We start from the raw sequence: 13,596 nt of genomic DNA on the forward strand, positions 1-13,596 counted from the left end.
TGACCCGCGAACTCGCGACCAGTGACAAAAGTCACGACCCGCGAATTGTGTTTTTTACAAAACATAAACTTTGCTTTGAAAACTCGCGACCCGCAAGCCTTTTCGCGATCCGTGAAGAACACTTTCCACAAAATAAGTAACTTTACAATTTTGGGATATTTTCAATTAATTATTTATCTAATTAATTTATTTGATTTATTTAATTTATTATTTCCGAGAAGCATTATACGCTCTAAATGACAACAATCCTCCCCCATTTAAAGTGTTAATCCTTTTTCTTTTTCGTGATCCATAATCTTCAACCCATTTCATGCATCAATGCCAATGTTCTTACAAATTGAATTGATAGCTAGTACCACACATCTTTACAATCGATCATATCCTTAATATCCTTACAAATTGAATTAAGCAGATATATCCAACCAATTGAAGGAGTTGTACACATGAAATAATTCATTAAACTCACATTTGTGACACGTTAAAGGCCATGTGTCCATATCTACTCATAAGTTCATTGAAATCATAAGTATGCCCCTTGATTTCATTGAGGCGGCCAAACCCCGAACTTATATAGGAAGCTTCTCTTGGTTACCATGCTTTTGTGAATAAAGCACTCAATCTAGAGATCTTCAAAACTCTAGAAACTGGAGACTTCGAGGGACTACTCTACTACCTCGTTATTCAACATCACGAACAAAGCAACTAAAGGGTCTCAAAGCTGCTTTCCAACATCTGATGAGCGATCAATCCACATTTAATTCAAGACTAGATGTTTCTACTAGCATTGAATTGGGTTTCTCTCATGGTGTTAAAGATGGGCATAAACCAATCCCTTGAGCCGAAAACTCAAAGGAATTCCTACTCAATGGCTTAGTAAACTGATCCGCCATATTGAGTTTAGTATTAACATAGTCAACAAAAATGACCCTTCCCTTGATAAGATCATGCATAAGCCTATGTCTTAGTGCAATATGCCTTGACTTACCATTGTATGTTTGACTATACGCTCTGTTCAAAGTCGAATCACTATCACTATGGATAGCCACCAGTGAAATTGGCTTAACCAAAAGAGGGATCTCGTACTTAACCATTTTGCTTCCTTGCTAGCAGATGCTAAAGCAATAAACTCATAACATATCGTAGAGTCTGCAACACATGTTTGTTTCATAGAAGCCCATGAGATGGCACCTCCCCCAAACATAAACACCCATCCACTTGTAAAAGAATTATCCTCTTTATTGGATGCTTAAGTTGCATCAGAATATCCTTCCAAAATCGGAGGATCTCCACAATAATACAAATCATAATCCTTGGTTCCCTTCCTAAGTACTCTTCTCATAGCTCTCCAATGGGAAGGACCAGGTTTTTGGGTAAATGATGGGGACTTTACGTCCTTCAATAGTAATACTGCAAGTGCATGGCATAGCGTAATACATCGGCAAGTAGGGGTCGAATCCACAAGGAGTGGGGTGTATATCAAGGGATTCTCAATCAGTTAGTTAGTTCAACAATGTATATATAGATGTTTGTTGGTGTAATTAACTAAAACAAGCAAATAAAGACTAAAGCTAAAACAAAGTATAAAACAAGTAAAGATGCTAATTAACCAAGAACATAAGATCAAAGGCAATACAAACACATGAAAAGGTAATATGATGATGAAGAGGCAAAGGCTAGGCTTTCTCACCAAAGTAGTGTTTACAATCTTTAACCTAAGGTCATGGATATGGGTTATGGGGAAGAACGCATCTTGGATACTAATGTTCTCTCTCGAGCGACAAAAGCTTCCTAAAACATACTCAACTACCTATTCTCATAGAGCTAAGCATATTTTAAGACATGGAGCACACATTCATCATTTCCAATCAAAATATCTACCTATTCTCATGGAGATAATTCAATTTTCAAGCATAGACTCTCATTAGAAATCGACTCTCACCCTCAATCCAATGACACTACAATAACAGCAAAATCCATCTCAAACCATAAACAACACAACCAAGCCAAAGGTAAAGAAAGCTATTTAGACTACATACATGGTGATAATACCTAGTCTAAGCCAAATTGAACTACTCACTCATATTGAAATTGAACATAACTAAAGACATTGAATTCATGATAAATAACAACAAAATTAAAAGCAATAAAGTGTAGAGAATAGGAATTAAATTCAATCCAAGGAAGACAACCAAATGAAGAATTAATGAATACCAATGATAAACTCCATAAAGCTTCAATAGCAATTCAAATGCTTGATGAAATGCTTCTATAGAATTAAGTTAATCTCAATTACATTAATGTATCAAATGATCTTCAATGATAAATCAAAAGCTTGAACTATCTAATAAGCGTTTGGGTAGAAAAATGCAATTAAGAATACAAGACTAGAATCATGGAAAGTACATAGGAAGTTTAAAACTAACAAATACCAAAGAAAGCTTAAAGTACAGAAAAATGAGTAGTAGAAGGATTGGATGATTTGCTTGACCCTTCTTCTTCTCTATTTATAAGAGGGAGGACAAGTGGTGGGTGGTGGCTTCATGATTTCTCCACCACCCTATGTGTGAGATAGGTAGGCTATAGATGGGTGGCAAATAGGGGTGGTGGAGCAGTAGAGTATGAGAGGCATAAGAAATCAGCAGCTTTTAAAAGCGTAATTATTTCTGACCACCCAAATCGCTCGACCTGAGCCTGTCCGCTCAACCGTGCTCGCTCGCTCGACCCATTTAAAATGCTTTTGTCGACATTCTAAAGCTACTGGAAGTAAATAGTACTTTCGCTCGACCGGGTTGAGCAGCCTTCAAGATGGTCCTGCTCAGCTTCTATCTCTAATACAAGTCTTTTTTATGTTCGAGCAAGCTTGGCTCGACCCAGTTTTGGCCGAGTGGGCTTCGAAAGGTCTACTTTAGCTCCTTTTGGCCTTGTTTCCTTGACTTGGGTCATCAAGGCTTTGATTAATTGAGCTTTTGGAGTTAAGTGAATATTGTATGCGCCAAATATACTTGGTTTGTGATCGGTTTTGTTGAATATTACCTAAAATCCACAAAAACACCAAAATACTCATCCAAGCGTAAAATCCAAAATGAAGCAAGCATAGTTATGCAAAATCCCAATACAATAAAGCCAAATAATGGGGATAAAATATGAATAAAATGCAGCTAACAATAAACCTACTTAACTGACCCACTGCAAAAGCTGTATCTAGCCTTGTACAGGTCATTGCATACATCAAAGATCTAATGATCTTTGAGTATTCCAATTAAGAAATAACTTCTCCTTTACAAGGTACTAGTTTCTCACATGGATCCATGGGAATGGAAGCTGGAGATTTATCAAACATATTGAACTGTTTGAGAATCTTCTCAATGTAAGGAGATTGGTTCAACATAAGACCTCCATTATGTTTTATTATCTTAATGCCTAAGATAACGTCAGCCTCCCCCAAATCCTTCATAGAAAAGGATGATAACAAAAATTCCTTTGTCATTTCCACTTGCTTTATACTTGTACCAAATATGAGCATGTCATCGACCTAAAGACAAATAATAACACCATTTCCTTTATTATCAAACTTGCTATAAACACACTTGTCAGCCTCATTGACAATGAAAACAAAAGATAGCACAGTGTCATCAAACTTTTGATGCCATTGCTTTGGTGCTTGTTCAAGTCCATAGAGGGACTTAATCAATTTACACACCTTCTTTTCTTGTCCTTTAACGACAAACCCTTCGGGTTGTTTGATATACACTTCCTCCTCCAGATCACCATAAAGGAATGTCGTTTTGACAACCATTTGATGAATCAACAAATTGTGGATAGAAGCTAAGGAAATTAAGAGCCGAATAGTTGTAGTTCTAGCAACCAGTGCATAAGTATCGAAATACTCAATACCCTTCTTTTGTCAAAAGCCTTGCACCACTAATCATGCTTTAAATCAAATCACGGACCCATCAGGTTTACGTTTAACTGTAAATATCCATTTACACACAAGTGGAGTACAACTTGGAGGTAGGTTGGTTAAGACCCAAGTGTTATTCCCCATGACGGAATCTATTTCATCATTAATGGCTTCTTCCCAAAAAGCCTTATCATGAGAAGACATTGTTTCTTCCTCTTATTACCGGGCACTCTTACAATTTCCCTACATCCCCAAACTCGAAGATAGTTCAAGTTTGGTTTCCTCTTGTACCAAAGTTCATAAGGAATAACCTTTTTCCCTCTAGTGGGAACCCGGTTAAGGATGTGACATGCGGTCAATATCGCTTCACCCCAAAATCCTTCACTCAATCTTGAGTAGGATAACATGGAGTTAACCATTTCTTGTAATGTCCGATTTTCCCTTCGGCAACACCATTTGAATGTGGTGAATAACCTGTCGTATTTTCATGGACAATTCCCATTTCTTGGAAATAACAAGGGCTATAATATTCCCCTCCTTTATCCATTCTAAGGCGTTTGATCTTTGAATCCAATTGTACTTCAACTTCATTCTTAAAAAATTTAAAACATGCTTAATGCCTCATCTTTAGAATGCAATAAATACACATAACAAAATCTAGAATAATCATCAATAAAAGTGATCATGTACTTTCTGTTTCCTAAAGATGGAGTTCTATGAAAATCACACAAGTCACTATGAATTAAATCTAGAATGTTTGGAGATCTTTCTACTTTCCTAAATGGATTTCTAGTGATCTTATTTAACAAGCAAGTACTAAATTTTTGTTTATCAATTACACACATAGGAATAACTTCTAATTTACCCATATATTTCATACTATCATAATTTACATGACATAGTCTATTGTGCCATAATTCATACATATGTACATCATTATTATAAACATGAAATAAACTATTATCTAAATATGTCTTGATGGAAAGCTTAAATAAATTACAATTCAAATAACATCTACCAATAAATATACCACCCCTACTAATTACACATCGATCAGATTCAAATACTAATTTATATCCCATGCGATTCAAGGTCAGCCCCGACACTAAATTCCTTGCAATCTTAGGAGCAAACATCACTTCCTTCAAAGTAAGAAGATTTCCTGAAATGAAATGCAATTCAACCGAACCTTTTCCAAGAACTTGAATAGTAGAATTATTTCCTATATAGAGAAACTCATCTCCATCACACTTGTGGAAGGTCTTGATCCATTTCCTATCCATGCAAACGTGCTTTGAGGCACCCGAATCAATGTACCATGATAGATCATCCTGCACACAACAAATATTATTATTTGTTCCATTTAAATCCAAATTCGAATTAAATTCAATTAATTGTGAGGAAATACCTTCATTCACGGGATCTTGGCTATTAGAAGCCTCACCCTAGTTAGCATTCTTTTTCTTGAAAAGAAAACAATCTTTCTTGCGATGTCCTGGTTTTCCGCAAAACCAACATTTTGACTAACCGTAGGTTTCTTGGAAAAGTTAGTAGATTTCCCTTTGAAAGAACTAGAGCCCCTTTTCTTATTTTTCACAAATTTAGACTTGTTTGAATTTTCTCCTACCGTGTTAATGGTAGAAACCGAGGATGGATCCTTCCCTTTTTCTTGCTCATGGATCCCAACTTCTATGAGAAGAAGGGTGGCAAGTTAGTTAAGATCAATTTCCTCCTTTTTGTGCTTGAAGGTAATCTTTACATCTTTCCATGTTTGTGGTAATTTATCAATAATACAGAGACAACTAAGAGTTCATCCATTTTTATGTCATGCCTTTTTATTATCATGCATCCTTTGTATTTCATGAAATTGTTCCATAATTGGGCGATTGTCATCAAACTTAAAATTACTGAAATCACTTACGAGAAACTTTTTGCTTGAAGCATCTTCGGCCATTTATTTAGTTTCAAGTAAGGACCACATTTCTTGAGCGGATTCAACATTTTGATAGACATCGAAGAGAGTATCATTCATACCATTGAGGATGTACCCCCTGCAAATAAAGTCGTCATTATCCCATTTACTTCTAGCACGGATATCCTTTGGAGTCTCATCTTCCTTTTGGTGTACTTATCCATAAGCAACTTTTAAAGTAGTTAAGAGAAAAAGCATTTTCTTTTGCCATCTCCTAAACTCATTGCCTACAAACTTGTCAAGTTTGACAAAGCTGGTAGTCGATTCCTTAAGACTTGCCATTTTGTAATTCAAAGAAATATGACGTTATAGATTGTTGTAAAATGTGACTTTTAAATTTATTAAATAAACAATAAAAATAAAGTTACAAGTTTGTAGAAAAAACAAATTACATATGAAAATCAAGAACTATGCTTATGTACACGACCGAAAACTCCAAGATATCGATCTTCAAACCCAAACAAAGTAACAAGAAGATTTTGTATTGAACTTGATATTAATTCTAGGCCAGATTCTCTATCCTAAAACATCATTTCCTCCCTACTACGGTGCTTGAGAATATAAACCGGAAATATGTTCTGAGATACAAAGAATTAGACTAAATTTTTAACACAAGAAACTTAAAACGATGTAAGAGAAACTTAAATAAAAGAAAAAACCGAAAATTACAATCGAGGATTGCAAGTTCTCTATGTAAAGTGCTAGAGGAGAAAAGAAAATCAGAAATTACATGTAGTGAATGACCACACAAGCCTTCTATATTTATAGAAGAGCTTATACCATTTCACGAAATAATATTTTACTCCATGAAACACAACAACGATTGTCGTCTTTCAATCAATTCATCCCAATATATCCAGTTAATATAACCAAATTAACCGTAGGTAGTTATATTATAACTAACAAAACCGAATAAAACGAACAATGCAAAAACCAGTGCGAAACTCGCAACCAGTGAAAAACTTCGCGACCCGCGAACTCGCGACCAGTGACAAAACAGAAACTTTGCTTTGAAAACTTGCGACCTGCGAGACTCTTCGCTATCCGTGTAAAACATTTTCCACAAAATAAGTAACTTTGCAATTTTGGGATATTTCCAATTAACTATTTATATACTTAATTTATTTAATTTAATTAATTTATTATTTCCGAGAACCATTATACGCTCTAAATGACAATAAATTTTTAAATGTGAAAAATAAGGAGTAAGATTGATGAGATTGAAGAGAAAATATAGAGAATAAAGTTGTCATTATGGAAGCACGAAGATCTGAGAAAGAAGGAAGATGAAAGGTGATAGGAAGAAGATTAATTAACTTGGGTCAAGTGCATTGGTTAATTGTTGATCAAAGATAACGCAAGTGGATTCAAAAGCTAAAGAAATTTTAGTTAGCAAGTAATTTAAAAAACGATCAAGTTGATGCCTCCTTCCTTCCTACCTCTAACCTTTGCATAATTGGTGTGGTCTGTTTCTCCGAGTCTAGAATTTGACATTCCTCCTTTATTCTTTCTACTAGAGCTCTAGATGCAAATATGGTTGAAGTTTTTGCTATTATTACTAGGTTTATGATTGTTGGTCTCCTCTCATGGACTGATTTTTCTATTGTTTCGGATTCCAAAGTAGTTGCGGAAAGCTTATAAAGGTTTACTTCTATTAGGGATATATATGCTTCACATTGTACCTTTTGCAGAAAGCTACCAAGTTGGAACCTCAAGAAGGAAGTGCGTCATATTCCTAGACAAGTCTCCCACTAAGCTCGTACGAAAATTCTCTAGCTGCTTAGACTTTTTAAAATCTCTACCTCATCGTTTCATATTATCTTTGATTTTGAGTACCTAATGACGATTTAACTTTAAAACACTTTATTTGCTTGGTTGTGTTTCACCTCCTCCTATGTTTGAGGAGTAGGAGACTAATGTTTTCCATCATTTTGATGTACCCTAATTTTTAGTTTCATAGTGTTGCCTTGTTTCCAAATAAAAAAAGGATTAAAAATGATTCATTAAAAAACGAAATGATATTAAGTTTATTAAGATCCTTTGCCATCCGCCATTAGAAGTTAAGTTAACCTAGACTTGAACAACTGCACTGTTTCTCAGCTCAGTCTCATATTACCTGAAAAAATAATGAAAAGACTCGTCTTCTCTGCAATTCATTCTCGTAATACCAACACTCTGCAACACCCCTTGGTTCGTTCCATCCCCTGCAATCTTATCAAATTTCACTCTTTTCATCAAATTTTCGCAAACCCAACATTTTCCACCTCTGAACAACCGTTTTCTAACAACCCATCTCCGACCAAATCTCTAGATTTCATCGCTGTATGTCAAACACTTTCATCTTACAACAATGATTATAATAAAGCCCTTGATTTTTTTAACTGGGTCGAAACTAATTGTGGGTTTCAGCACAACACGGAAACTTACAATTCCTTGATTGATATTCTGGGTAAGTTTTTTGAGTTTGACAAATGCTGGGAATTGATTCAAATTATGCAAAAAAAATCATTTTCAATGCCTAACTACATTACTTTTCGTATTATGTTTAAACGTTATATATCTGCTCATTATGTTCAAGAAGCAATTGTTATGTATGATAGGCTAGAGGCATTTGGTTTGAAAGATGAAACATCATTTTGTAATCTAATTGATGCACTTTGTGAGTATAAACATGTGGTAGAAGCTGAGGATTTGTGGGTTAAAAAGAGAATCTTTGTTAAGTTTGTGAATGAGACAAAAGTTTACAATATGATTCTTAGAGGTTATGCAAGGATGGGTTGGTGGGGTAAATGTAGGGATTTTTGGGAAGAGATGGATAGTAAAGGGGTTAAGAAAGATTTGGTAACATATTCTATATATATGGATGTTCAATGTCAATCCGGGAAAGCGTGGAAAGCTGTGAAATTGTATAAGGAGATGAGGAGAAAGAGAATGAAATTGGATGTTGTTGCGTATAATACGGTTATTAAGGCCATTGGTATCAAAGAAGGTGTTGATTTTTCGATTTCTTTGCTTAGAGAAATGAAGGATTTAGGATGTGAGCCGGATGTGGTATCATATAATACGGTTATTAAGCTTTTGTGTGAGAACGGGAGGATAAGTGAGGCGTATGAAATGCTTCATCAGATGCGTAAGAAGGGTTGTTTACCGGATGTGATCACTTACCACTGTTTTTTCCGTTGTCTTGTTAAGCCAAAGGAGATGCTTAGGTTGTTTGAAAGGATGCTGGAAAGTGGGGTTACTCCGAGGATGGATACTTATGTAATGCTCATGAGAAAATTCGGGAGATGGGGATTTCTACGACCTGTTTTTATTATTTGGGATAAGATGAAAGAACTTGGTTGTAGTCCTAACGATGCTGCTTATAATGCATTGATTGATGCTCTGTTGCAAAAAGGTATGTTGGATATGGCTAGGAAGTATGATGAAGAGATGCTTGCCAAAGGGCTTTCTCCTAAGCCAAGGGAAGAGCTGGGAACAAAAAGTGCAAGTGAAAGGTCTGGTGTAGTGGAGTTGTGATGCTTTGACCTGTCAGAATTTGTAATATTTTTCCTGGATTTAGTTTGAAGTGTTTAGTTATTTTACACTTAAATTTCTTGTTGATGAATATTTTGGATGGACGTAAACGATTTGCTAATTCAATAAGAATTTGAGTGGATTTGGCTGATCAAAGCAATTTGAGATGCTTGCAAGCTTGACTCTTCCTGTTCTTGATCTCTGTATCGGTGAAAAGGCTTACTATAATCTGAAAATACATATAAGAGTGCGAACCTGAACCATGATCCATGAACCATATTAAAGAATTTTTCCTCAAGAAGCCAATATCTGGTAAGCCTTCATTATAAACTCTAGTTTTGTTGTAAAGGATTTGGTGTTCATCATCATCATATCTAAGGTATCCCGCCCCATAGGAATACTATGGTCAGGGTCTAGGGAGGGAAAAAATGCGGCAACCCATTCCCGTGAAGGATTTGGTGTTGTTGTCTGTTATATATTCTATTCTATAGAGCATTTTGAAATGATTCTTGACACTACTCTATGGAAGTAAAGATTAGTGTTATCATTTATATGCTTCATATAGCTTTGCTTTACTAGCCACTGATGTGATGTTATGGTTACTACTAAAAGATGTATCATTTAGCTCAAATCTCCGTTGTTGTTCAATGAACTTAAATTTGAAGCAACAGATTACATATCAGTTTTTATGATAGAAGTGATATCAAACATATTAGCCCAGATTGTTATATTGTTGATGATAGTCTTATACGCCTACGTAATTAGTCAACAACGATAGATGAGTCAGCTGGCATTTACTGATTGAAGAGCTGGCATTATGATTTTTGCAAGCCTTTTGTGGTATGAAACTCTATTGGTTTTCCTTGTTGCTTGGAGTTAGGTGTCTCTTATGTCATTTCTTGGTATAAAAGTTGAAGGGATTCTGGAAGACCGAAGGGACAACAATATGCTTGTGAATTATATGTCTCTGCTCCATGAGACTGTGTGATTTTCTACTTTGTTTATAATAATATAACGTTCTTACTGACTGACTACAGCTGAATCTGCTGCAGTTTCAGGGCTATATGCCTATATCCGGAGTTTACAGTGGATGGTCCAACTGTTTGCGTTCTAATGGCTCACAGACTTGAGTGAGAGAATAGAGGTATGTTATATCTAATTCGAGACATTATCTATTGTTGTTAATCGTAGATATCTACTTTCAAATATATGAACCATTGTATCTCTTTACCTATGCTTGCATTTTATACTTGTAAATCATTATTTCTTGACTTCTCCGGTGTTTCTTTTAGATTTATTTTAGGCTTCAATCTTTTAAATTTCGACCTGTACAATTTGGAGCGAAGTATAAGAATAAATCTATACATTTACACATTAGATTTGCAATCTGCTTAGTGTATTTCAGATGAAAGTGAAATCAAAAGCTCTGTATAGCAATGTCATTTTTCTCAATACCTATTACCAAGTGAAGTAAACCTCTCCAAATGACTATGTCGCCATTCATCTTTAAGCTTTTGCATTTGTTTCTTAGTTTCATTAACGAGTGTCATTGCATTCGCAATATCTTCTCCTTTATTAAAACAAATATAATTGATTGTATTCTCAAAAACCGTCAACATGGAGATTCAATCTTAAGATCAAAGTTCTAAAACTAATAATTGCACCTCGCATGTTGCCTGCACCATCATAATTTAGAACGTTATCCTCAGACCTCGATAAATGTAATAGTGTTTCACCATCTCTTTCAGATCAACATATTTTAAGTGACGACTCAAATTCTCTTTATTAGCAACATCAGTGAACTCATCCACAAGAATAGAAATAAAATTCCCATCAAGTACCTCACTTAGTTCAAAAATCTCGATTTGGCGAGTATAAGGCTAGCGCCTTGATAGGGTTTGGTAGGCGAATCCTTAAAGCAAGTGCTTCGTTGTGCCTTTTAGTGCCTAAATGCAAGCATCTTGGAGCGCCTTAGAGGGCTTTTTGGTTTTAGACTCGGAAGAAGATCATTTGATACGAACACCCATGATGTATGTTTTCTTGTATTTCTCCTCTTCTGCTTTCTTATTTCCCTTCTTTTTCTGGATTTCTGTTGATATTTTTAGGGTTTTTTTTGGTTTTGCTGGATTTCTGTGGTATTTCCCGACTTTTAAGCAGAGAATCATGCTCACTAGATGCTCTACCCAATTCATAATTTTTGCTCTATAATCGGCTTATGTAATAATCTGTCGTTCATACATCCAAGTAAAATCATGTCTTCATCAAATTAGTTTCTATTACTAGACTATCAAATTTATGTGTTCTTGATGAAAATGAGCCTGCAGGTCATCTAGAGTTCTGGTAACGGGAAATCAACATCGAGAGCAGGCAGTTCTTTTGCCGGTGACTGCCAAAGAATGAAAAAATTGTGAACTTAATGAAGAAATTGTTCCAAGTATGGAACTGTTTCATTCAAACAGATATCAGGACTTGTTTCTACGTTTTCATGCTTTGGCTATGTCATTACTTAATTGTATAACCATATTTCCATCTGATTCAATATGTTGCACTATTAGCGTTGGTGTGTAGCTCATAATAACGACTAACGAACATTCCCGTCTCTTTGTAAGTTGCAATATTGTCGAGGTATTGCTAGAAAGTCGAATCTTTTCTCAAGGTGCATTCTAATGGTAATATTCGGAAAAGTTCTTGGTTTGCCTGGTTATGGATTTTTTCTTTCATTCTTGTGATAGAAGTTTTGTTTTCAGCCCTTATAAGAAAGCTTAGTTCCTTAGCAAGTTAGGATGAATGAAATGAAATGAAACAGAGCTGAAATTAGGCAACTAAAGTGAATATGATGGAAAATATTAGAATTAAAAGTTTTCATTTGGGTCATCAGGTCAGTTTCAAATGGGTGACATTCGGTTCAAATAGAGTTTGGATCCATACTATTTCGGATAGATGCGTCAATGGGCCATGATTGGGTCAACTCGGTTAGTTACCGGTTGGTTTGTGAACAATTATTTGAGTTATCAGGTTTGCATTGGATCTGTGTGGATTTAAATTCGCTTCCAGTGATAATCAAGCTCGGGATGTCATCGGTCAGTAGCTGATTTGATCTTTTCAAGCTCATGTCGAATTCGAGTAGGAATCAGTTACGGGCTAGTATCAATTGATAAATGATAGTTGAATTTTTATTTGATGTAAATTGGATTTTCTATACTTAAGTTATTTTTGATACATATATTATAGTTTGAAACTTTTCCTTGTTTTATTGTAACATTCTATCATGTTTTCATGTTTATTAAATATAATTTAAAATATTTTAATATTAATACGTTGATAATTGATTGTTAGCTCTAAATATGTGAAATTAAGTATATAAAAGTTAATATATCTATCGCACTGTTTGACTAATGGTTAAAATAATGTAATAGAACGTGGATTGATTATACGTCAAAATTTAATAAGTAGAATACTCGGTGTATTAGAGTGAATAAAGATCATCTCAATAAAGATAGTGTAAACTATGTATTAGATTATTTTAGCCTCATATAGTCATACTTATTAGTGAATTATTACAGTGAGTAAAGCTTAATGTAGTTAGTCTATAATCTATATCATTAATTGATTACATACTTGATCGATCATATTATGAAATTTAATTGAGATAATAATCATCATAGTGAATAAAACTATTATATAATACTCCGTCCGAACCAATTTAGTTGTCTCATTTCCTTATTTGGCAAATTCTTTTTAGTTGTCACATTTTTATTTTTGTCAATCTTTTTTTACTTAAATATCCTTAGTTTACACAAGTAATTACGAATATACCCACATATACCTTACTTGCCCAACTACCCTTCTTTACTTACCCTTCACTACTTACTCTTTACTACTTAGCCTTTTTAACGGACCCCACACCATCCTTAATAATCGTGTCCAAACAAATGGGACATCTAAATTGATTCGGAGATGGGACATCTAAATTGATTCGGAGGGAGTATTAGTTAAAGTTTCTTATATCATATGATCATTATATATTTATGTGACATATGTTATCAAACTATTATGCTTTAACTACCTTTATACTTTAAACTAATTAAAATTTATCATTAATAATAATATATGTATATAAGTTAATAACCTAACAATTTAACAAAAACTCTTTATTATATTGCTAAAGTAATTAGTTTAAGAATTTATTTATTACAACCATATAGAA

The 13,596-nt window shown here is 34.5% G+C and overlaps 2 protein-coding genes across 9 annotated transcripts in view; one reads left to right on the forward strand and one right to left on the reverse strand.

The window, feature by feature from the left end:
* Positions 1–13,596, reverse strand: part of LOC130814806 (oxysterol-binding protein-related protein 4B-like) — a 988,965-nt gene that overhangs the window by 619,840 nt on the left and 355,529 nt on the right. The gene's annotated exons all lie outside the window — the stretch shown is intronic.
* On the forward strand, positions 7,905–12,707 carry LOC130814802 (pentatricopeptide repeat-containing protein At1g80550, mitochondrial). 7 transcript variants are annotated; one of them, XM_057681019.1, is made up of 4 exons: positions 7,905–9,701; positions 10,442–10,533; positions 11,333–11,419; positions 11,714–12,067. In XM_057681019.1, the coding sequence occupies exon 1, from the start codon at positions 8,001–8,003 to the stop codon at positions 9,390–9,392; it is 1,392 nt and encodes a 463-aa protein (XP_057537002.1). In that variant the 5' UTR covers positions 7,905–8,000; the 3' UTR covers positions 9,393–9,701; positions 10,442–10,533; positions 11,333–11,419; positions 11,714–12,067. The 7 variants fall into 7 exon arrangements, with proteins under 7 accessions (XP_057537002.1, XP_057537003.1, XP_057537000.1 ...); XM_057681020.1 differs by lacking the exons at positions 11,333–11,419; positions 11,714–12,067 and adding an exon at positions 12,268–12,707; XM_057681017.1 differs by having other exon boundaries at positions 10,442–11,419.

This window comes from Amaranthus tricolor, chromosome 6 (assembly GCF_026212465.1).
Source record: "Amaranthus tricolor cultivar Red isolate AtriRed21 chromosome 6, ASM2621246v1, whole genome shotgun sequence".
NCBI lineage: Eukaryota > Viridiplantae > Streptophyta > Magnoliopsida > Caryophyllales > Amaranthaceae > Amaranthus > Amaranthus tricolor.

Coding starts and splice junctions, on each gene's coding strand:
- LOC130814802 (XM_057681020.1), top strand. CDS start 8,001: ATGAAAAGACTCGTCTTCTCTGCAATTCATTCTCGTAATACCAACACT.